The 26030-nt window shown below is 45.3% G+C and overlaps 1 protein-coding gene across 3 annotated transcripts in view; it reads left to right on the forward strand.

Annotated features, from left to right (window-relative positions):
* RAP1GDS1 (Rap1 GTPase-GDP dissociation stimulator 1) overlaps positions 1–26030 on the forward strand; it is a 629061-nt gene that overhangs the window by 576487 nt on the left and 26544 nt on the right. For all 3 annotated transcript variants that reach the window (XM_085641163.1, XM_085641161.1, XM_085641162.1), the window contains one exon: positions 22479–22618. In XM_085641163.1, the coding sequence (XP_085497289.1) occupies positions 22479–22618 (140 nt within the window). The remainder of the gene's footprint in view (positions 1–22478; positions 22619–26030) is intronic.

Raw genomic sequence — 26030 nt, forward strand, 5'->3', positions numbered from 1 at the left:
CTCTTACCTGTTGCCTACGATCACTTGTAAGCATCCCAAAACAGTTGCTTGTTTGCTCATGGTTGTGTTTATTTTATTTATAAAGTTTTATAAAGCACAAACCTGATACGTGAGGGTATCTGAGCGCTTTTCAAGTGATCGAAGTAAGAGACAAGTAGGAGACAAGAGAACAGTTGCCTATATGAGAAATGTACAATCAGATAAAAATAACAAGTTGAGGAAACATGATTTCAATAGGATATCAGCAGGATAGTAGTCATGATCAACAAATGAATAATAGTCCAGGATAAGATCAAGAGACAAAAGATGTGATCTGAGGGCAAAAATGTGTTCATCAGAAGTGTTTTCAAATGTTTTTTTGAAGTAGGCAGTAGACTGAATAAAACAGATTTCCGGAGGCACAGAAATCCACATTTTCAGGGCTATACCTGAGAAAGCTCTTTTGCAAATCTTCTTTTTGTGGAAAATCTGCGGTTTCAGCAGCAGGGAGCTGGTACTTTGCGATGATCTGCATCTGCCCGATAATTCTAGTTTTTGTACCAAATACCTAGGGGTATTGAAATGTAAGGCTTTGAGTCATGCACACAAATTTTAGTTGTATTCTTGCCTCATGAGGGAGCCAGTTCAGGGATTTTAGATCTGGGAAGATGTTTGTTTGTTTTTCTTCTGGTGACAAGTCTGGCAGCAGCGATAAGAGAGGCAGTTAGAGGGGCCAGCCTGTATCTAGACAGGACACAGTGTGTAGCGCTTATGTAATCCAGCCTGGGAATGATTAGGGTTTGGACTTCAGATTTAGGTCGTCCTGGGGGAGGAAGGGTTTTAATTTCCTTAAAATGCTTATCTGATAATTGGCACCTTTGGTGGCAGTACTGATGTGATCCTGCATGTGCAGGCATTTGTCTAGTGTAGTTCCCAGAGATCTCGCAGAGTCTATATTGTGAGGTATGCAGTTGAAGGCAGTTACATGCTTCATCCATAAGTCAATCTTGAGGTTGTGTTTAGGTGGAGTAAAGAGGAGGAATTCCGTTTTGACAGCGTTAAGTTTGAGATGGTTGCGAGTAAGCCAATCCTGAGTATTTTGTAGAGTAGTGTTGAGGGACACGATGTTTTCTGGGGAGGAGATTTTCAGGTACAATTGGGTGTCACCACAAACATGTGATAATGAATGTTAAAGGATGTCAGGGAGTCTGCTAGAGGCTCCTTGAATAAGTTGAAGAGAGTGCGTGACAAGGCGGATCCCTGTGAGACCACTAGGGTGACTGCATTGAGCTTGGATAGGGATAGATTAACCTTGACTCTTTGGGTTCTGTGATGGAGAAATGTGGTAAGCCAAATGTAGGACAGTCCCTGATAACCCCATCCTCCGTCAAGTAGGTTTAGTAGACTGTTGTGTTTGACAGTATTTAATGCAGACGATAAGCCAAGGAGGATAAGAAGACACGATTCATTCTGATCCAGCATTTTTAATAAGTCATCTACTATGTGAGTGACTGCTGACTCTGTGCTGGGACCTTGACGGAAGCTAGATTGGCATTGGTCAAGGAAATGCAAATTATCTATGTGGTTAAAGAGTTGGATCTGGACATTTTTTTCAAGAAACTGCCAGAGTGGGATTGTTGGAGGTTGGGTGGAAATTGTTACGATCTAAGCAATCTGCAGTATTCTTTTCAAGATGGGATTTTCTGCTGTACTTTTAAGTAGTCTGGGATAGTACCTTAGCAGAGCGAGGCATTTACGATCTTGGTCCATAAAGGGAGAATAGAAGATTTGATCTCCTTGAAGATATTCGGAGGTTAAGGTCAATGAAGTGATTTACATGGTTTCAACGCTATAAGCATGTTGTGAATGTCACTTTCATTGAGAGGTGGGAATGTGTTCAATGAGGCATTGTTTTGTGGGAATGCCTATGGTGACCAACAGGATCAGCAGTCTGTGAGGGATGCGGAATGTTTGTGTAAGATAGGAATCAGGAGCTCCCTCACTGACTGTAGATCAATTTCAATAGTTTCGGTTTTTCACAAGAAGGAAGCAAAGTCTTTGCAATTTGGGATCGTGTTGGACCAAGTATCGGAGGTTTAGGTTGGTTGTTCGATTGCTGCTTGACAATATCAGAGGTTTTTTTTTGGGTCGATTTCTAACTTGGTCTAGCTGAGTTCTTAATGAAGTTGGCTTTCGAACTTCTGATTATTTTGTTGTATGTGTTCATCTGTGATCTAAGCGTTTCAGGTGCTCTATTGAGTGCAAGGATCCCAAGGCTCTTCGCGCTAATCTCAGATTGCGTCTTTCAGTGTTAAGCTTGTCATTTATCCAAGGTTTGGAAACTTGGGTGGATGTTTTTTAGTTGTAGGGGGGGCGAACAAGTCAGGGATGTTCAAGATGGAAGTATTGTAGTGCTCTGTGAGGTCATGACCATCTACCATGTCCACCTGAGAGAGTCAGTTCACAAAAGAACATTTTTGGTTATTTGAAAACAGTGTGTTTCCGGCATACAACAAAGGTGGGGTAGGTCTACAATCCCTAGAACAGGCGAGCACAATTACTCAGCCTGCATACCTAGACTGTGCCGACGAAGCCCGTTCTCCAGACTAGAGGAGTTGAGCATAGGTTCCTACAAAAAGAGTGCCTATCAGCGCATGGACGCATTTTCCTTAAACAATAAGGTACTACAGGTTCACAGGCCTTTCCTGGAATCTGTTCTTATTTCACTACATTACTTTCACCTTTATCACCAGTCCTGACGAAGCGCCATAGGATCCCTTATGGACCAGTAACGAGCGCGAAACATGTTGAGCCCATTTTAGTTGAATGTTTACACCACAGCACCCATCCTGAGAGCAGTGGCTAGTTATACATATGCCCTCTAGATTTTTTTCCAAAGAGAAGCTCCAGGATCCACTCTATTTTAAGTTACTATTTGGACCCGTGAATAAAAACCTTGGTTCTGTGTGCCATTTAGTAATTTTAATACACTTACTGACTTTCCTTTTATATGCCCACACACCCCCATGCACAACTGCGGCTACTCCTCAAAAGATCTCCGCTAAAGAGCCCTCTTGCGGGGCCCGTGAGGGACTGCAGCGCCACCCCCACGAGGAGCAACGCCCTATGATGAAGAATGACACCCGCAAGGGTGTGTGAGGGCACTAAATTCTAAAGGAGAAATTCCTCTTCCACTCACATTGACTCCTATTGTTTGTGAGTCCTATTTACCCATTACTGGTCTTCCTTTTCACTAATCTCAGGAACATCTACCCCCCGGGTACACATACTTAATTTTGTGGGAGCATGGGTACTGGACCTCCTTCTTCCTAACTCCGCTCCCGGTCCCCAATTCTCCTTGTGTTATTATTTGAAAACAGTAACTGTTTGAGTAATCTGCTTGAAGCATCAGCCTTGCCTTTTTGTTCTATTCCTCCTCTCAAGTCAACCTGAGTTTGTCTGAAATAACAGAATCTAAACATTGTTTTATTCCATGTAGCTTACTTTTAGTAAGTCAAAGAATAAATCTTGGCATATCTAAAGATCTCCAGTAGCGTGCAAGTTTATTTTACGATCAAACTCCTCTTACTATCTCTGGTCCTTCTTCTCCTTCAAAATAGTCCCAATTGAAGGATATAAGCTGTTTCTAACCAATTATCCATTATAGCACACCTGTACTAGTTTTCTTTCACCTAGTGGCTTCCCCAAAGAAATTAGACTGTAAGGCACTACATTTCTTTAGAGCCTTTACAAAGTGCTCAGTGTCATCTGTCGAAGATACTCTTTCTGTGTATCCTCAACCCCACTAGACTTCCCTGTAAAAAGAAATATGGCCCTCCTCTCCCTCAAGACCTTACAATGGAGAAGGGAATATTTCTAATTCTTGACACATGTCATAGCCTAAGATCAGCTGAGGGCCAAAGGAATTTTAGGAAGGTCTCAGACATTCACCCTACTGACATCCATGTCAGCGTTTAACTGATTTTCACTTGTTACAATCATAGTAAATTGCGCCATTCTGAAGAATAGATGAAGTATCATTGTACATTGCTGGGATAACAGTCACACAATAGCAATGGGAGGATCACTTCTCTTTTTCACAAGAGAGAGTGAGAGAAGCTATTCAATTGCAATCTCCCAAAGTCAATCGCATCACAAGAGGCAACTGCTGCTGTCTGTATACCATACGAAATGATCAGACAAAAATTAAGAATATATGAAATTAACAGGAAGAGTGTGAAAGCGTCCCACTGTGGTCCCTTGTTAAACTTCTTGTTACCTTCAGGTACTGGGGTATCCAAAGATATTGGAGAAGACGTCTCACTCACGTATTGTGACATGCTTCTTTCGTAGGCGTCTTTCCACACCCAGGTAAGAGGATTCTACCTGGGCGGACTCAACCAAAAGATGTTATGGGAGTTCTTATATAACATTTTAACTGGCCATGCAGGGAACCAGATGAGAGAAGTTAAAAATACCTCCAGGTATACCCAAACAATGAGTTTATTCCTAGGGTACCAGGGTTACTTGATAAAAACGTGATACATAAAGGGATATTCCTTCTGAACGTTATTGGTTCAGTTTTCCCCCCACTAAACTGGCAACATGTTTCGGCCCGCAACTGGAGCCCTCACAGGTCTGGGTCCTTCTTCAGGGTTAGAATTTCTACTCTAGGAGGTCCCTGCTCTAAAATAACTGCATGTATTTAATGCTCTCACCTGTTTCTTTCAATTTTCCAGTAGTTTTTCTACTGGGTGACGCTATTAAGCATCATGCGTGTCAGAAGGTTGGTGCTGTCTTATAGTCACACATACTTCTTCAAAGACCAGGCACCATGCGTGCACCTAACGTCTGCCATTCTGCCCATCACGGGATCACTTCTAACACTATTCATGCTGCACATATGTAGATTTATACAGCAGAAATGTAATCATTGTTCTTTTTACAGCAACTTCTGTGAATGTACATGTTTTTGTTAAATTGATTCCTTGGTCATTTCACTAAATGGCATTTGAATAATGACTGAAATAAAGTTGTGTTAAATTGAAAGAAAAACAGTTAGAACAATCTGTGCTGTTGTGCCACAGTAGAATCAAACGAATCTAATGTGTTGTGAATTTTCTCTTCTGGAAATACTCTGCTGCTGTAACAGATCCTCTAGAAATAGATTAATTATACACTGTTAATAAAAGCCAAATATCATGGGTGTGAACTTCTGACAATTTGCTGTTAACGCTGTAGCAGGATGTGAGACCCGTGTTTTTCGCAGCTCCCAGCTTGATTACAAAACATTGTTCACTATACATATCAATTCAATTTCTAAATTGAATCTATATAAAGTGTCATTAGGTCACCTAAAGCAACTACACTGTGAGGCACCAGATGCACAGTGTGTATATAATGTAAAAAGTTAGTCTTAATGCAGTTAATAAGGAATGTGTTTTAATTGTGACTGGACTGCTTGCCTCAACCCCATAAAACATAGCTCTTCCGTAGATTCATAGCCCATGAAGTTTTGAATGAGATGCCTTTGTAACCAGCATCATTTCTGAGTTTACTTGATATAAGAGTATCTGAGGAAATGGGTACTCTAGGTGCCCTCATATCATATTAGAATATTGGAATGTAGAGCACTCTATTGAATACAATGAATGGAGTGCTCCGTGCTTCTACGGGTCGGTAAAAGCCCGCAGAGCAAAATTCGACGTTGTTTGTTCACAGCTGTTGCTGTAAACTAAGGCCTCTCGGACCCCGAGGGGATTTAAACCCACTCAGCCTCCGAGAGGCCTTTGTTTTATTTGTTAGAACATTCTGCCCTCTTGTGGCAGAATGTTCTAATAGTCTCATAGCCCTCTGTAGCTGGGCTATACCAGCCATTAAAGACCCGCTCTCTTGTTAAAGGCCCGTGCCGAAGCCATCCTTTAATGGCCTGTATAGCCTGCTACGGGGGGATATAAGGCTATATTAGAACATTGGAATGTTGAGAGGTCCATTGAAAACAATGGAGTGCTCCGGGCTTCTTATGGCTGGTAAAAGCCTGGCGAGCAACATTACAGTGTTTATTTCATTTCACAACTGTTGCTGTGCCACAGGCCTCTCAAAACCCGAGGTGATTTTAATCCCCTCGGGCTCATAAAGGACTTTGTTTTTACAAATTAGAACATTCTGCTGTCTAGGGGCGGAATGTTCTAATAGCCATAGAGCCCTCCGTAGCGGGCTCTACCAGCCATTACAGTTCCGCTCCCTTGTTAAAGGCCCTCGCCCTTAACGCTGGAGTGGTGCTTTAATGGCTGACGGAGCCTGCTACGTCAGGCTCTAAGGCTATATATTAAATCAGTTTTAAGTTCTATAAGGGCCCATTTGAACGTGTAAAGGTTGTTAGTTCCACATTAATCCACAGGTTGGTGTGAGTTATCAGTTTCGTCTCTATTCTCTGCCCCTTTATACAGGTCTTATTGATAGGCCATCTCATCTGATTAGATACTGAGCTTGGGGTGGCTCAAGAGGGGTGGTTAAAGGGCTTATGTAATGAAAAAGGCAAAGATAGAGTAAATAGAGAACCAATTTCTTTGGTTTGAAAACGAAAAACACCAAACACAATGGGATGGCAACAATGAAGAAAAAAGTTCTTTGAAAAGTGAGAAAAGTATGGGCAGAGTGGACTGTAGGCTAAGGATTTAGGAAGGTCTAGGCACTACATCCAGCAAGCGATGCCCTGCCACTTCTGGGGCTATGGGTATTGGGGACAGGGCACAGTCAAGTCTGGTATGCCAAGAGCTCACTTGACATGTATTAAAGCCTTGCTCTGGGCTTTCTGGGGGAGGGGGGACTGGATAAAGAACATAGTTAAAGGCATTCTCTGCTCCCTAAACCGCATGGGCATGGTCAAAGGCCCTGTCGTCCAGGCTCTGGGCACTGGTGAAAACGGGTGCAGGGTGTAACTGAAGACAATGATATGTGGTCTGTGGAAGATAGGGACTGGGCATTTGATATGGTATTGGCTTTGCCTACCAGGTTTGGGGGGCAGGGAATTCGGGTATGGTCAGCAGCTAAACCTGCGATAACTGTAATGGCTGTAGTCAGTGTCCACTTAGCACTGGGTGAGAGGCCAAAGTATATCATAACAAAATCAAACACATTGACTAAAATGTTTTTAATGGGAAATTATAGTGATTTCTAACATAACAAAATGTTTTGTAAAATACCAAATTCCCAACAATACACCATTTAAAGGGACATCATGGTTGGGGCCTTCCGCAAGGACAAATGACAGTCTCACACATGACATCTTGCTTGACGTCATAAAGCACAACAGAAATATTTTAAAACAATGGACATGATGAATAACATTACTGAAGCTGCAATCAAATGCTTTTTGCACATCGTTTTTTTGCTGAAAGTGGCCTTACAGACTGCACATATATGTAAAAAATGTGAATCCATAGGGTTAAAGATGAACTACAGCCATCTGACTCAAGTTATTGGTTATGAGGATAGTCATTACTAGTGAGCAGCCGCCTTACATCTTTGCATATTCTTTACAAAAGCATCTAGTTGCTGGTACGAGGGACTCCATTCTTACAGTTGCACGTAAAGGTGCTAGGCCCAGTGCCCACAGCACCAGCATGATCTGAGGAAAGGCTGTTAAGTATAGGACCTGGAAAAGGCTTTTGTGCCGGTCACAGCGACAGGTCATACCTCATGAAATCGGGCCGTAGCCCCGGCAGTTTTCTCAGACCAGCCCTTGGCAGGCCCCGGCAGGCTAGAAATGCTTGCTTGTTGCTTTTATTACTGGGGCCGATATTGCAGCACTGCTGCAAAACCAGCCCCCATCCTTCCAGCCTCCCGGGGAAATGCCCAATGCACAGTATGGCCAGTCCGGCCATGCATGTAGTCTTGGGGAATGAGCATAGGACCTGTCTGAAGGACAATCATTGTGCCCAGAGCTGTGTGCAGATATGGCAATGGGATGCAAGAACAGACGCAGAGTTGGTGGCTGCAGGGTGTGTCCGAAGGCCATGTCCTGCATTGAACAGTCTGAAGGTGGTTCAGGGTCACTGATCATCTTCACTGAGTTTTTTTTTAATGAGTCTGTTGAAAGGATACAAGCATAAAAAGAGCCGGAATATAATTCAGTACAGTCCTTAGCATTTTCATAATTAAAGTTTCTATTGTATAGTTCATGAAAAGTCCCTTAATTGCTTCTTTCAATAAATATTCTGTACAGCTTCTAGTAATCTAATGTAATGTGCAAAAATCAAATCAGTTATTTTCCATCTCAGAATCTTTTTTCCTAAGTATTTATATGTTCGAGGCATTTGAGCTGTAGATCATATACTGTGCATAGATCGCCATCTGGTGTTGGGCTCGGATGTTTGCAGTTTGTTTTGTTCAAAGAAGTCTTTGTAGTCACGAGGTAGGTGACTCCTCCTTATGATGATAGTGCGCATGGGCATGGACTCCATCCCCAGATTGTTTTTTTCCGCCATCGGGTTCGGATGTGATTTCCTGTGCTCCGGTTCGGTATCGTCTTTGAACCCCCTTTAACGCGCAATCCTTCACCGCTCGACAGTATTATTCTCGATCGCGGTCCCCTTTCGACGCGCATCCTCCAACTTCAAAAATCTTCGACCAGTTACTTCGACGCGGGCCGTTGGGCCTAGCTGCGCCGACCTCGATGGCCGTCGATGGAACAGACTCTTTAAAAAAATGTCCCAGGTGTGGTGCTAAATTCCCACACACAGACTTAAACGAAATTTGTAACCTCTGCCTCTCCCCCGAGCACGAGGAAAAACACTGCGAGTCCTGTACTTCGTTCCGGTCGAAGAAAACCATCCGTGATCGTCGGGCTCGACGGCACGAAATGTCCCGCAGCAGCAGCTCGATTCCAGACATCTTCAAAACAGGTTCCACAGTCCATCCTGAACTTCAACCTGCAGAAAAGGATATCGCCGTCTCCGAAGCAGACGACTCCCAGGAAGACTAGCAGACTGTTATCCCGGCTCAGCGGACAGTGAGTACCACTATCCCAGCCTGCAACCAAACCCAAACCTAAGGCTCCGGTAACGCCTTCGCCCTCCGGCTCAGGTCAATATCGTCTTCAGACGCTCCGCCCTCGGGCTCGGCTATGAAACCGAAACCTTTTGACTCTGGCTCGAGTCGGCCCCAATCTGTCACCGAACATACACCTTCGGCACCGAAGCCTAAAACCAAGCCGGTGCCAAAAACTCCTTCGACGCCTGAAAACCTCGACTCTGAAGCCGCCAAAAGACAAAGCTTCGGAGCCGAAGCAAGACAAACCCAAAGCTTCGGAGCCGAAGAAAATGTCGGAGCCGAAAACTCCCTCAACACCTACAAAATCATCACAGCTTAAGCCCGTTAAGGAACACTCTACGGCCAAACTGCCGGCGCCAAAACAAGACACGCCACTCAAACAACTTTCTCTTATAGAATCTTAGGATCCAAAGCAGAAAACACTGCATATTGACCCCGAAACTGGTAAACGTCTCACCAAACCTCCTAAAAAACTGGAAATTAGACCTTCCAGAGGATCCTCCCATACCCCTCAAACACAAGGACATGGGTACTAACCCTTCACCCCCTTTTATACCTCCCTCTCCTTCTCCTGATCCTAACTTATTCATCTCACCAGAAAACTCACCATCACCTACACACTCACCTGTGCCACAAGATGGTGATGATGGGGGGGATGGGGATGCAGTAGGGGATGATGACGAACATAACATACCACAGGACCCAGACCCATGGGATGACTATGATGAAGATACAGATCTCCACAATGACCCTGAACTTTATCCCTCCAGACCATCACCACCGGATGATAACATTGGGTTTGCACAATTGATCAATAGGGCTGCTCACCACCATGGGGTGGAACTACACACTGATCACCGAGAAGAGGACTTCTTAGTGGAAACATCTGCACTCTCACAAAAATCCACCCACACCCTGCCTATGCTAAAAGGCATGTTAAAACATGCACCAGAAGTATTCAAAGACCCTGTTAGAGCCCGAATACTTACTCCGAGGGTAGATAAAAAATATAAAGCAGCTCCTACAGACCCGGTGTACATCAAAGGCCAGATACCCTTAGACTCTCTGGTTGTGTCTAATGCACGTAAGAGGGCTAATTCCCAGGCTACAGGCGACACCCCTCCTCCTGACAAGGAGTCAAAGCTTATAGATGCTTCAGGGAAAAGGATTGCGTCAAAGGCTGCTAACCATTGGCGCATCGCCGATGCGCAAGCTCTCCTAGCGCGCTATGACAGAGCGCACTATAACGAACTGGAAAAAACGATGCAGTATTTACCAGACGAACACAAAAACAAGGCCAATAAACTCTTTCAAGAGGGCAAACTAATAACCAACAAGTCCATAAAATGCGCCCTAGATGCTTCTGATACAGCATCCCGTGGCATTAACACCAGCATATTACTGCGTAGGCACGCTTGACTTCAAATCTCCGGATTCAAACAAGAAGTTCAAACCACCATACTCAATCAGCCCTTCGACCAAAAGCATCTTTTTGGACCCACTGTCGATACTTTATTGGAGAAAATGAAGAAAGATACCGAGACGGCGAAGTCCATGGGGGCCTTGCAACTCCCTTCTAACATGGGTTCCTTTCGCCGCTCCTCTTACAGGGGTGGCTCCAATACAATATCAGAAAATCCCTCATCATCTTACAAGAGCCCCAGCCAATTCACCTCCCCAAAGGATATTTTCAGGGAGGATACAGAAGGAACAATAATAGGGGAAGAGCCAGAGGTAACAACACCCGCAATTCCCCTAACACCAAGCAGTGACTTCCCTTCACTACCCCCGATCATTCCACTCCTGTCGGGGGACGTCTCTCACTGTTCCTACCTGCCTGGAACTCCATCACAACAGACAAGTGGGGAAGACAAATGATCCAGTATGGGTATTGCCTGGAACTCACCTCCACTCCCCCAAATATCCCTCCCAGGCATCGTCCCATGTCATCAGAACTTCTGACCCTCCTAAAACAAGAGGCTCTCTCCCTGTTACAAAAAACATGCAATAGAACCAGTCCCCTGGCCTTATCAGGGCACAGGGGTTTACTCTCTATATTTCCTAATTCCAAAAAAGGATGGCTCTCTCAGACCAATACTGGACCTCAGACCAATAAACCTCTATATTCAGTCAGATCACTTCCACATGATCACCCTCCAACAAGTGCTCCCATTGCTTCAACAACGCGACTTTTTTTCTGCTCTGGATTTAAAGGACGCTTACTTACACATTCATCCATCTCACAGAAAATATTTCAGGTTCCTGGTGGACGGTCAGCACTAGCAGTTCAAAGTCCTTCCCTTCGGGGTGACCACAGCCAAGTGCCTCGCAGTAGTTGCGGCTCACTTAAGAAGACAACACATTCACGTGTTCCCATATCTGGACGACTGGCGCATAAAAGCCAAGTCACACAGCAGCTGCGTTCTCCACACCCGAAAAACAATTCAATTAATTCACAGCTTGGGATTCACCATAAATCTCACCAAGTCCCACCTTCAACCATCCAACACACAAATGTATCTAGGAGCTACAATAGACACTTCCAAAGCTCTAACATACCCCAACCCGGTCAGAATACGCAGCATACAGGCTCTAATATCACAATTTCAGCCTCAATACTCCTTATCAGCTCGAGTGTTCATGCAATTAATCGGGATGATGGCCTCTTGTATTTTAATAGGCCCTTATGCAAGACTCCATATGCGTCCTCTACAGGAATTCTTAGCACGTCAGTGGAACCAGGCTCAAGGTCCACTAACAGATCTGGTATTGGTGGACAGCTGCACGTATCACTCTCTGCATTGGTGGAACACACAAAACCGTTCCAAGGGGCGGCCGTTCCTTGACCCGGTTCAACAGATAGTGCTAACAAGACGCATCGCTCACCAGCTGGGAGCACATCTCCAAAACCTTACCATTCAAGGCATATGGCCTACTAAGCAAAAACAATTCCACATAAACCATCTGAAATTACTGGCAATATTTCTGGCATTGAAATCCTTTCAACTCCATCTAGTAGGCAAAGCTGTCTTAGTTCGTACAGACAACATGACAGCAATGTACTACATACAAAAGCAGGGAGGAACACATTCTCTACAACTTTCACACTTAGCTCAACGCATATAGAAATGGGCCATTCCACTAAACTCCTGGCACAACACCTCCCAGGAGTACACAATCAGATCGCGGATCTGCTCAGTCGTCAACAATAACAGATCCAAGAACTTCATCATCAAGTTCTTCTTCCATTCTTTCAAATGTGGGGCCACCCAGAAATAGATTTGTTCGCCACACACCAAAATGCCCAACCTTCGCGTCCAGGTATCCACACCCATTCTCCAAAGGCAATGCAATATGGATGAAATTGTCAAGGAAGTTTGCTTGCGCTTTTCCGCCTCTCCCACTCATTCCATTGGTGGTTTGGAAGCTCAAACAGCATTCCCTCACACGAATCCTGGTTGCTCCCATATGGGCTCAACAACCCTGGTTCGCAACACTATTGGAAATGTCAGTAGTTCCTCATCAAAAACTACACCTCTCTCCCAAACTTCTCACTCAGAACCTTGGAGAGATAAGGCATCCAGATCCCAATCAACTCAACCTTGCGATCTGGCACCTTACGTCTTAGAGATTGGCTACCTTAATCTCCCGCCAGACTGCATGAACGTTATTAAAGAGGTTAGACGTCCTACTACCAGAGCATGCTACGCAGCAAAGTGTAAACTATTTGTAATTTATTGTACAACCAATAAAATCAATCCACTCGACTCTTCCACTCAAAACATATTTTTGCTACCTATTACACCTACAACACTGTAACCTAGCATGCACATCTATAAGACTACACCTAGCTGCAATAGCAGCTTATCTACAAACAGACAACACTTGTCTCTGTTTCGAGTACCAGCTATTAAAGCTTTTATGGAGGACTTAAAAGAATAATCCCCCTAGCGTTCCGCTATCTCCAGTGTGGAATCTTAATATCATCCTTACAAGGCTCATGGGCCCACCATTTAAACCTCTGCACAAATGTAAACTACAATTCCTCACTTGGAAAGTATCCTTTCTTATAGCCATCACGTTTCTTAGAAGAGTGAGTGAGCTCCAGGCACTAACCATACAAGAACCATTTTTGCAAATTCATCATAAAAAAAGTGGTTCTCAAAATTAATCCAAATTTTTTACCTAAAGTTGTCTGCCTTTCATCTTAACCAGTCAGTTAAGTTACCATTTTTTTTCCCTCAACCAGACTCAGTGGCAGAAAGGGCTCTTCACATGCTAGATGTTAAAAGAGCACTACTCTATTACATTGAACGAACTAAGTCCTTTAGAAAGACTAAACAATTGTTCGTTGCTTTTTCTCCTCCTCATAAAGGTAATCCCATTTCAAAAGCAAGCATTGCACGGTGGATTGTTAATGGGCTCATTCTATGCACAAACTAGGGGCTTCTATGGTATTCTTAGGGAACATTCCCTTAGATGACATCTGCAAAGCTGCAACTTGGTCTACACCACACACATTTACAAAACACTATTGTGCAGATGTGCAAACAAAACAACGAGCTAATGTGGGCCAGGCTGTCTTAAGAACACTCTTTCAAACCACTGCAACAGATACAGGTTAGCCACCGCAGCAAACAAAACAGATGTAGAGTCTATGCACAGTATATGTTCTATATCTCATATGCCTCAAACGGAAAATGCTACTTACCAGTATGCATCTGTTCTTGGCATGTAGAGCTGTATATTCATATACCCCCACACGTCTCCCAGGGTAACTTTATCTGTTGCAGTGTTATCTTACTTAGATACATAACACATGGACATCTCTTTCTATTTTCTTACTAACTTCATCATCACCCTTTATGGCAAAAACAATCTGCGGATGGAGTCGATGCCCAGGCGCACTATCATCGTAAGGAGTCACCTACCTTGTGACTACAAAGACTTCTTCGAACAAAACAAACTGCAAACATCCAAGCCCAACACCAGGTGGTGTTCTATGCACAGTATATGAATCTACAGCTCTACATGCCAAGAACAGATGCATACTGGTAAGTAGCATTTTCCTTTTTGTGCAAGCCAAGCATTTGCAGATAAATTCAATATAAAGTGTAATCTACATGACGTGCAAGTGGTGTGTGTGCTAACGGAATATATTCCTCCTGCATTCCCTAGTTTTATTCTTAAGTCTAAAATCATGATATACATTCAACTATTCCTCCTTGTAGCATTATATAATTTAGTTTCTTTTTCAATCCTAAAAGTGGATGGGTATTCATCTTCCCAATATTGTGCAATCAAACGTATTGCAACCAAAGTACCAATATACCATAGTACTATGGTGCCATCATGTTTCCGGGCTCCCTTTGTAATCTGTAGGTCGATCCCCATCAGGACTGCTTTGCAATTTCACCTTGATTTCCATAGAGCAGCACCTTTTAGATCAATACAAACCTTTGACCAAAGTCTTCTCAATTTGGAACAGTCAAACATATTCTCCGGAGCTCCCTCGGATATTTGACATTGAGGGCCCCTTTGTTCGGACTTGGACCAAGCCATCTAACTTGTCTCAGGGATCCAATATAATCAATGTCTAAGAAAATATTGAATTTGTGTCAAATTGCCTCCAATTGCAGCCATTTGCATTATTATCTAGGCCAGTTTCCTCAACTTATTTTTTCTTATCCACATCATAGTGGAGCAAATGTGGGCCAGTGATCCCAGCTATACATGCTAGAAATATACCCTCTAGTTCTCCAGCAGCATAGTCCTTCAAGAATCACAGCTTCCCTCAGTCCTTTGCATGCGCTGCCACAGCCCTTAGAGCTGTGGGTATTTAAAACAAAAATTCTGGGTAGAGTCTAAACATAACTTTAAAATCATGAAGTCATAGTTGATATTTGTGATGTCAACTGTGACATAATGTGCGACGTCATGAATAGTGCTTTAGAAAAGTTACGGTTGCGTAGCTTACTGTAATTTATATATTTTATTCGTATTTACATTTTCGAATGTCATCTTGAAGTTCTTTAAGTTAAAGTTTTTTAAAGAAATTTGCATAATTTCTCTAACGTTGGTTAATTTCACCAGATCTGTATGAAGGCGACAACTAAATTGAGGCTGTAGATTTTTGGCAAACACATTTTCACGGATGTATTTTTTTTCCTGGTCTTGTCAGCTTGCTTTTCGAGTGGCGATCCCCCATACAAAGGTTCTATAATTAGTGCTCCCCCTTAGCATACTCTGCCACCTGATGTCAGCAGAACGCTCTTCTGATGCCTGATGATACATTATGCATTTACTTGGGTCCAACGTCAACTCAAACCTCCCCCACTCCCTCACTCTGGAGTCTGCCCACAGCTCGCCTAGTGCCTGAGTATAGGGATACTGGAAGAATCTTTGTTCACCCTCCTGTACTTCCACTTCTCTTCTCCCATTTTTTATCTCAGAGTGGTGCAAGAGTGCCCCCCAGCCCTTAATTCATCCCACTAAATCTGATTGTGTCCAAAGTTTGTAACACATTTTGTTTTTTCGTAGTCATCTTTTTGAGGGAAAAAAGATTTTCTTTCCCTTTCGTATTTATTATTAGCATTTACTTGGGTTTATTCACAGTTTTGATAAGGAGACAACAGCATGCTGGTTAATAACCGTAGCCTTATGGTGACATCACGGAAGCTATGCATCATATGTTACCAAGAATGGGTATACAATTGCCTTGGCTGGCATAGTTTTTAATTGGGCGAAATCAGTGATATTTCCCCTAACGGATGGAACGCCCCAGGTACGCTCCGAATATCCTCTAAAATGGGAAGCGGAAGAGGTCAAGTATTTGGGCATTTGGATCAGTCGGGATACGCAGGAGGTATGGAATCTGAATTACGGGCGGGCTGTGACGTTGTTGGAAGAAAAAGTTAAGTTGTGGTCGCAACTGCCGCTGTCCCTGACTGGCAGGATAGCGCTAGCAAAAATGGTCATCCTGCCCAAGTTTTTGTATCTATTTGCCAATGTCCCGATTCTGCTCACGCAGCACTTTTTCAAAACCCTTAAGTCACAGCTTAAATCCCTGGCATGGGCGGGCGGACAGGCCAGAGTCTCCTGGGATATGTTAACACTCCCGCTCAGACAGGGGGGATTGGGAGCGCCGGACATGCATCTCTATGCACTTTGCGCTCAGGCCCAAGTTTTACAGTTCTGGGTGCACCCAACTCCCTTTCAGCCCCACGTGTCGGTGGAGCTGGATGCGGTAGCACCGGTCCCTCTCAAAGTAGCCCTTTATAAAGCGCCGAAGCGCCCACGTGGAGACATAGACTCCGCTGGAACGCTGTGTTGGGCACGGGAGGAGCTGCGCAAGTGGGCTGGAATCCCTGTAATGTATGCCCCCTCGATCCCGGTAGCCCGTAATCCAATGCTGCCCTGTGTGGAAAACGGAATCTGCAAGGCATTAATACACAATATGCATATTCACACCTTTGCAGATTTGTTCCCGGAAAACGAGTTCAGACCACCTCCGACTGCGGACGGGGATGGGATGGTATCCTTTTCTGAGCTATTTCTATATCACAAACTACGCACGGCCTGCCGGGACCTCTGTGGGAGCTTCCCCACTGCCCCTCCGACCTTATTGGCGTTGGAAAATCTGCTTAAATCCCCTTCCCCTTGCAAGCTCGTTACGAGATTGCACACGCATATGCAGGCATCTGCTCCATTGGTTCAGCCTAAATCATTCCAATATTGGAATGAGAACTTTCCGCTCCAGTAACTGAAGAGCAGTGGGAGTTTTGTTGTGGACAGCTAAGAGAACTCTCTCCCAATTATAAACTCAGGCTGATTCACTTTAAATACTTTCACAGAGTAAACGGGAACACCTGTAGGTCTGCATCATATGCGGCTCAAAGAAGATGAAAGCTGTTGGAGATGCGGGTTTTCTCCTGCTTCTTTCTTACATATAGCGTGGGACTGCCCGGAGATAGCGGGGTATTGGGCCAAGCTGTTTGTTACAGTGAGCCAAATTGTTGGAGGAGCGGATGCCCCCTCCCCGGCTCTTGGATTATTAGGATATGTCAAAGACACCCCACCTAAGTTGCGTAAACTGCACGCTTTGCTTTTATTATATGCTAAACACCAAAAAGCACTACACTGTTGAAGGAGGAGGGTTCCCACTCACAAGGACTGGATAGCGGATGTTACCTATGGGCATGCACAACTAACTGTGTTCTGGGAGCTTGACCCCCCCTGCTTCTCGACCCCGCGAAATCTGGGAACCATTCCTGACATGGGCTCGGAGACAGAACGAGGTTACAGATGTGGAACAGAACGGTAGTCCGTGAGTTGTGGAGAGGGGCGATATGACTATGGGACTTGTGGATGTGCTAGCCTGCATGTTGATTGCTTATGAGGTTAATGTATGCACTGTAACCAACCCGCTTTTTGATTTATTGTGACAGCAAACTGGCCTGTTTTGTTGTTGAAGTGGTTTGTATTTTCAAAAATGACAAAGAATGAGTATACAATTAAACCTTGGGGAATGATTGCTTTTGAACATTTGGTACCAGATTTCTTGGGAGCACAAATGGAAAATCATTTCAAGTGTCATTTGAGGTATCATCCTATCCACAATGCGTTTCTGTATATTTGTTTCTTTTGCAAGTGTCCACCTCGGGGGGGGGGGGGAGGGGGGGGGGCTATGGTACCAGGCCCACTCTAATACGGAGAGCGTCCATAACAATAGAATGTTTTGCACTTGTGGTACACTTTGGTTGCTTCTGTACCATTCGGAGGTCACTCACTCTTAGAATGGTTTGAGCATTTAGCAAACTTCAATATGATTATATCGAAGATGCCAAGGAATCTCTGTTATTTTGGACAAAACTAAAATTGAAGATTACCTGTTTTTGCAACAGGGTTCTAAGATTGCTAAACCTGTCCAGACCATCCACACCATCTGTAGTCAGGGCAGTGCAATGGTGTCGTAATGTCTGCGTCCTTAGCCAGAAGCATTTCTTAATTTGTAAAAAAAAAAAAAGTAAGTGCTAGGGACCAAAGTCTTTCTTATAAGACCACTAAAGCTTGCACCACCCATTGCTCCCACCATTACTGCCAGATGCCAGCACCAACACTACTACACTCCTTCAGGTGTAATAATTTGGACTATTCCAGGCTACACAGAAAATGGCCTGGGCACGCTGGTAATATACATTTTTAATATTTGTTGAATTATTCACCTCAGAAATATAGATACTTCTCCACCGTGTGGTGGACTTTCATTCTTGCCAGTGTTGGGAATGATGTACCAACTCAGCTCAAATTAAGCACTGCCCAGAAGGTGACAGTATCTGAAGACAAAACTGATCAAGTTCAAAAATGTCCTGGACAATCAATAAGGCCCATTGAGGCAAACTCCAATGACATGTTCCACAAAGAACCTTGAGCTCATGAACAGCAAACTTCCTCGCCCCCTGAACTGTCCCAAACAGCCTTCACTTGAACACGTCACAAAATGTGGGACGCAGTTGAAGATCGGATCAGGCCCCCCGTGACAGTTTGATTCTTAACTTACGCCGTCAATTCAATAATGACACCATCAGTGCTCTGAAGTATCTAAAACGTGAAAAGTTGTGCTGTATAAAACTCCAAAATAACTGTATAAATAAATGGTCACTGCTCACACTGTGGTGCTCTTCACTTCCATAGCTAACCCAATCGTGCAGCCTATGGAATTGGAATAATATCCGGACAATATAGACTAGAAATGTTTGAGGGAAAGGCGTTTCTGCTCTGTGTAACCCATAAAATAGTGTCCAAAAATAAAATGCCAAATAGTTTCGTCTACTCTTGGCTTATGAACTGCTGCCATTAGGTTTATTAATTTCACTCTAAAATGTTTTTCTTAAAATTTGTCAAAACAGGCGTACCTGGCCTTTATTTTTTATCTCCTGGTCAAGCTTCATTATTGAATTGTTTCATATGGTCCTGTTAGCTTCCTCCTGTCCTATGGAAGAACACCAGAGTTATTTTAAAATGTTCACTTAAACCAGTTTGTAGTATCAGTTACTTGCCTGTGTACCCCACATGTCCCCGTACCAACAACACCTGAGACTTACTGGCAACGTAAAGGTAATGAGAGAGAGGCCAGTTGCTACTTAGGCCCTCGTTACGAGTGACCTCTTAATTCAAATTTGGCTGGTAATGGCAGTAACTGGTCCCATCGAAATTATGAGTTCGTTTTTCCACGGATCTATTTATTCTCACACTGAGATTTTGGCTGCTGGGAGCAGACAAACTCTCCTTGTGAAAATCTGAGGGAAAATGAGGCATTACTAAGGGTTTCTAACCAGCGGTGGTACCTTCATATAAGCGTAGGAGCGCCCCCCCCTCCCCCCAAAATACAGCTGCGCATAAAGCTGGAAAATAAACAAATGATAAAAAACGATTTTATTTTTCTGGCTTTCTGCGGAACAGAGAGGGCAGGGCGAAGCCAGTGAGTCGTTGCTGCTGATTGGCAGTAATGACAAGTGGCCCATTCAGTATGAATTGTGCATGTCGGTTATGCCAGCTACCTTGCTACAGCCAAACCGACATGCTCAATTCAAACTCTCCAATCCGGCTTAGACAGCTGGGTTGGAGAGCAGGCCCAGGCCTTCAGTGGTCTTTGGAGCGCTGAGGCCTCCTACTCCAGCTAATCCAGACGCTTCATTTTGGGGGAGTCTGGAGCAGGGGACTGAACGTGCTGCAGGCTATGGTAAGTTTCTTTTTTTAATTTTTTTTATTATGTTTCTTCATTTGTATGTTTGTATGTTTGATTGTATGTATGATTGTAAAGTGTTGATTAGTATGTGTGTGAACTATGTACAACAGTTGTCCCACAATTTTTGCCAGTCACCAATCGCCACTGTTTTTGACCTGGAATTACCGATACCTCCTGGTAATTCTTCATTTCAGAGGTGTTTCTCAGTGTGCAATTTATGGCCTGGATTTTTTCACACCTAGGGTGTAACCGATACCTCTGTTATCGCTAACTAGAGGAATGAGGAACATCCAGGCCATTTTTCTTGCCACCCTTAATGAGGCCCTGAAATAAAAGAAAACAAGCATTTACAATGCAATGGTCTCGGCACTGTTAAAGTTAGAGCTATTGGCATTGCTCATGACATTCTTTTTGTTTATGTTTTTGTTTTTAAAACATTTAAAGAAACGGCATTGTTATTTACAATGTCAATAGCTTAATCACTCTCAAATGCGAGACCTATTGCATTTGCACCCACACACAGAGCCACACACCCAGAGCCACCCACACAGAGCCACTCACATAGAGCAACCCACACACAAATAGAGCCACCCACAGAGCCACCTACACACACAGAGTTACCCACACACAGACAGACCCACCACGCATAGAGCCACCTACAAAAAAAGCCACCCACACACACAGAGCCACCCAGTGGACACATTAGTCCACCAGACATCACCATAGCAAAAACTCGGCACAACTGCATCTCGCCAGAAACAAATTTTTGAATAGCAGTAAAACATGCAAACACACCCTAAACTGACACTACATACAAGAAAGGACGGTGCTTAACCCGTTCTACCCTCCCACTCGAATGGGCTTGTGGTTAGCATGAGCTCGCAAGGGAAAATACTTCACAGCTACAGGTCAAAGGGGAGGACCGAACAGGACAATAATTTCATAATAACCAACTAGGTCATAACGCAGTGTCACGCGCGAGCCTCAATAATGTCTTGGAGACTTCGCAACAAATGACTGCTGATTTATTGTTCACTCTTGCAGCTAATATTGTTATTATATTACCAGGTTTTGACATGGGCTGTCCTCGTACCGGGACCGTTTCTGTGCAGAATTAGATATGCTGTCCAGAGGGTGCACCTAAAGGTCCCTCGGAAACTAAATGCACCCACATCTCCAAGTAAATGGCGCTTGCATTTATGCATTTATGGTGACAGCAGACTGTAAACTTGATTTTTTTTATAACATAAACACACACCTCGCCCGGAGCAGCCAGCGAGTACCCCTTACCCGGTCCACCCTGTTCTTGTTACTGCATCCTCGGTATGTGTGCCCTGTTTTCATCCTAGTTATCCATGCTTGCCCCCTGCCTCCCACCTGCGCGTGCCCCGAGCCCGGCATGGCTGGACTCCTAGCTGGGACACGGGATGCGGGCAGCAGGGCGGGAACAGGGACGGGGCAGGAAGTTGAGTGCAGGTGTGGCCGGAAGTAGGACAAAAGGATGAGGTAAGGACAAGAAAAGGACAGGAAGTGTGGCACGCGGAGAGACCGGAAAAGGGGCAAGAATAACACGGGAAGTGTGGCACAGGCCAACACAGAAGTGGGGCACTGGGAGAATAAAAGAAGCAGGGAAAAGGTGTTGCAAACAGCAAGGCAGGATTAGAACTAGAAACGAGGGCAAGTATCGGATATAAAGCGGAGCAAATGTACTGCAAGAAGTAGGAGGGATGAACAAATGATCCACAGAACATAAAAGAGAAACGAAATAGCCCATGAAGAAAGACCAACTAGTGACAGCCAAACAAGAGCATGGTTTGGACTCACTATGTGTGACATTAATATGTCAGCACTGTGTTTATGTGTTGTTTGTCTATGATCTTGTATATGAGTCTTTCAGTGATACTATTGCAAACGTAGAAACTCTTGCACAGATACGAAACGTGAACTCCTCTGCCGAAGGAGCGTGGTGGACCGGGATGACGCCATGAACACCACCGCCTTTCTCCGAGGTCAAGCAGAAATGCCTCGGAGAAACACAGTGTTGTTTTCGGAATCGGGGGCGTGTTTTTCTTTCTCTCCTCTTGCCATTGGCTGGAATGTTTACATTCCAGAGGAGAGAAAGAATCGAAAAAACACGCCCCCGAATCCGAAAAGGACGGGGCTTGTTTGGAGAGACAAACCCCTTCTCCAATGGCTGACCAGCATTTAAGAGGCCAGCCAATGGAGAAGAGGAGAGAAGAGAGGCGGGTTCAAGACCCTCTTCTCAAAGTCATTAAATCTCGCGAGCGAGACTGCGCAAGCGCAGCCTTCGCTAGCCGAGACCTAAAACGGGGGTTGGATGCAATTCTTACAAAGCACTGCAAGAAACTTAAATCTAAATTCTAATACAAGTTTGTGAAATTATAAGGTATTACATTTGCTTGTGTGCCCCATTGTTAGCTTTCTGTTTTTCGGAAGCATCGTTGAAAAAGTTAAATGTAGCCTGAAGAGCATAGATTTTATGCTTTTGGTTACTGTAGACATCTTGCAATGCACTGCTTTGTTTGCAGTTAATGTTTACTTGGTTTACCATTGGAATACCTAGTTTCAGCTCGAAGCAGGCCCCACATTAGTCCTTCCTTCTGATTACAGTCTATAGATGTTAATTTGTATACATTAAGCTCTCGAAACCATTTTTGTCTCCACTTTTGTTATGTAGCAGAAGCTGCGGAACAGTTGGGGAAAAATGCAAAGCTCGTTGAGCGCTTGGTGGAGTGGTGTGAAGCCAAGGATCACGTGGGTGTTATTGGCGAGTCAAACAGACTACTCTCTGCTCTTATACGACACAGTAAATCAAAGGTTGGTATTTCAAAAAACAAAGTCCATTTAATTTGGGAACAAAATGAATTGTAATCTATTTCAATCGAAATTCACCAGATTGTTTTATATGGTCAAAAAAGGTTTTCTCTAAACACAGGTTCTACATTGTTGGCATCACAAAGAAACAAAAAATGTTTTAGATGTTCCTATCTGTTACTTCATTAGGTTTATTTGCCTACCATTCGCTTTTATTAAGACTTCCCTCTGGCCAATGTCATTCAGGCACACAACATCAATATCCTCCCCAACACAGATGACATGCAACTCATACTCTCCCTTTATGGCAATACCCCCAACACAAGAAGCAAGTTCACTGCCTGCATGACCAAATATGTTAACTGGATGAAAGCCAACTGTTAGAAATGGGATTTCTGGTTGGCTAGGGCTTGCGCCAAAGCCAGGCAGAAACCACCACTCTAGTCAGGGCAAGGAAGGTACACGCCAAAGATAACCCCTGCTCACCCCCTTGGTAGCTTGGCACGAGCAGTCAGGCTTATCTCTGAGGCGATGTGTAAAGCGTTTGCGCGCGCACCCAGCAACAACACCCAAGGCCCACCACAAAAGAAACTCCACACAAGGTATTATATAAAAATAACCTTTGTATTATACCAAAAACACATTAGATAAGAACACACACTTTACAATGTGCCAACAGTCACGGGCAGAATTTACAAGGGATTATATATACAGGGGACAGGGCCACATGGACCACTGTCAGGAATTAGCACTTGGTAGAAATTAGCACTTAGAACATAAGAATAATACTTTAGAACATAGCACATACAATCACTGTAGCACTGAAAATAGAACATGTAGCACACAACCAGTAATTACTGGTAACAGGTAAGTACCACCTACGCAACCCTAACCACCTTAGGAAAATACTGCGCAGGGAATCAGGACCTCACTAGTACCACCTGTACTATGAGAAAACAAACAACCACCTTAGTATCACAATACCTGTAGGGGTCTAAGCACATAAACACATGATGCATAACACATTCAGAGGTGTAAACACAAGGCACATAACGCATAGAAGCACAACCTACACTAGGAAAGACCTTCCCCTACGCATAGGTACAGCTAGCAATCAACATAGCATAAAGGCATTGCGCGGGCGCAAAAATACATATGTAAACATCAACAGGTACCCTAGGTGAGGGCACGACACAGCAAAACTGTCCCCAGGCCAACTGGCCTCTCAGGGGTGCAGAAATGACCAATATCCAAGAATGTCCGGGTGCGACTGCGCAGGCTGCGCAAGCCAGGCGCACAATGTACAACCTAAACGTTGCAGCTGCCCACTAAGTGCTGGGCAGCTGGGAAAAGGAGCGTGGGCACCACTGTGCCCTTTAACACAAAGATGCCGCACTTGGAGCCTCTCTGGGCTCTGCAAAAACAATGCCCCCAAACGTTGGAGCCTGTTAGGGCTCTGAAATACACAATGCGTGCCCTTTGGAGCCTCGTGGGCTCAAGGACACTGCCCCCTTGTCGTTGGAGGCTTACAGGCTCTGGGAAAAACAATGCGGGCCTCGTTGGAGCCTCTCGGGCTCGGGAACACTGCCTTCGGGGGGAGTCCCTCGCGGGGGACTCTCTAATTATGCAGCTGCCCCCCTGAGCCTTACAGGCTCAGGAATAGCTGGGGGGCGCGTTGGAGCCTCGCAGGCTCTTTGACCAGCATGGGGCAACGTTGGAGCGGCCCGCTGCCTTCCGGGGCCGCTCTTTCCTGCCAAACTAATGCCCCCTTTATGTTGGAGCACACTCGCGCTCTGGGACCATCAACACAGTCCCGTCGGAGCCTCACAGGCTCGAGCAGCACTGCCCTCACTTACCGGGATCCTGGTGGAGGTGGCGCTGGCGGAGGTGGCGCTGGCGTCTCTGAAGGCGGCGGGGCTCTCCTCTTCCTCCTGAGAGCCTCGCTCGGGCAGCCAGGACCTCGGGGACCCTTCGCTTCTCGGGCGAGGGCACCGGGGCGCAGAGTCGGCTCCTGCCTGCTCCGGGGGCCAAACAAACCGTCGCGAGTCCTCGGAGGGAGGCGGGGTAGGCTCCCGCCCTCCTACTTCCTGTTGTCCCGAAGTCCCGCCCCCGGCCTGCCTGACTTCCTTCGAGCCCGGCCGCGGCGGGGACTTCTCTCGGCAATAAGAGGGGTAGGCTCCCTCGCGATATGAAATACACGGCGGGGTTGGCACCCGCCGTGAAATTAAGACAAATAAGCGGGGTGGGCACCCGCCAACGACCACGGCAATGTCCCTGGCAGGGTGGGCACCTGCCAGGGGACTTCAGAATCTGTACAGACGGGGCAAACGCCGGGTGGGCACCGGCTGTCAGAAATAAAGCGCTCCTGAGCGCTAAAGGAAAATAAAAGCGCTTCCAGGCGCTTAGGGACACAAATGAAGCGCTCCCAGCGCTTTGGGGGAGAATAACCACCAAGTCCAGCAAAGTCCTTAGGAAGGTGGGCAGGGGGCAAGGCTGGGCCAGGGGCCAGCTCACTGGGCCCTCCAGGCAGGAAGGCAGTCCAAAGTGGCGGTTCCTCCTGGCCTCCAGCAGCAGCAGCCCCCCTCAGGATCCTGGAAGAGAACAAATTGTAAGGGGACACAGCCCCTTTTTATACAGTAAAAGTCTTTGTCTGAAGGTGCAGGGAAGGGGCGAACCAGTTACAATAGGTTCCTGAGCACTTTGTTTTGCTCAGCCCCTCTCCCTATTCACTGGGCAGGCCAGGGTCATCAGACGCACCACAGGGGCCGGAGCCAGCATTGTGTGGGGGAAAGCCCTGTCCTATTCAGGACCCAGGTGTACTCCTCCCCAGCCATCAGTATGCTAAACTCCCCATTCACCACTGGGTGACTCCTCCTGACCCTGGGGATTTCCCTAGTCCGTCCTCCTGACCCTGGGGATTTCCCTAGTCCGTCACATGACCTCCACCAGCCAATCGCCAGACAATCGCCAGACAAGCCACACATTTTACACTGCACAGCGAAGTGCCCACTTCTAGAAGTGGCACTTCCACACTAGGTACATGCACGCCGCACACATCATCGCGCAGCATTCAATCACACGAGTCCGCACATACCAAACTCGGGCCTGCACACCCCAGGCATCAGGAACTACTAGGGACACATACATTCCCCATGCATTCCTATGGGAGGGCAGGCCTATCTCACCACATGCACTCAGAGTGCACACGCACTTTACCCTGGGACACAGGGAAAGTGCGCAGAAACCAAAAATCACCACACCAAGTCACCAATAAAAAGCAAAAAAGTTCAGGGGTGAACCTGCCAGAAGGGCCAAGTCCAACACCAACTATCCCAAGCTCAGCACTAACAAGACAGAAGCAGTGATATTCTGGCAAGAACACCTCACCATGGGACTCCAACTGGTGACTGGCCAA

Source organism: Triturus cristatus, chromosome 2_2, assembly GCF_964204655.1.
Source record: "Triturus cristatus chromosome 2_2, aTriCri1.1, whole genome shotgun sequence".
Classification (NCBI taxonomy): Eukaryota; Metazoa; Chordata; class Amphibia; order Caudata; family Salamandridae; genus Triturus; species Triturus cristatus.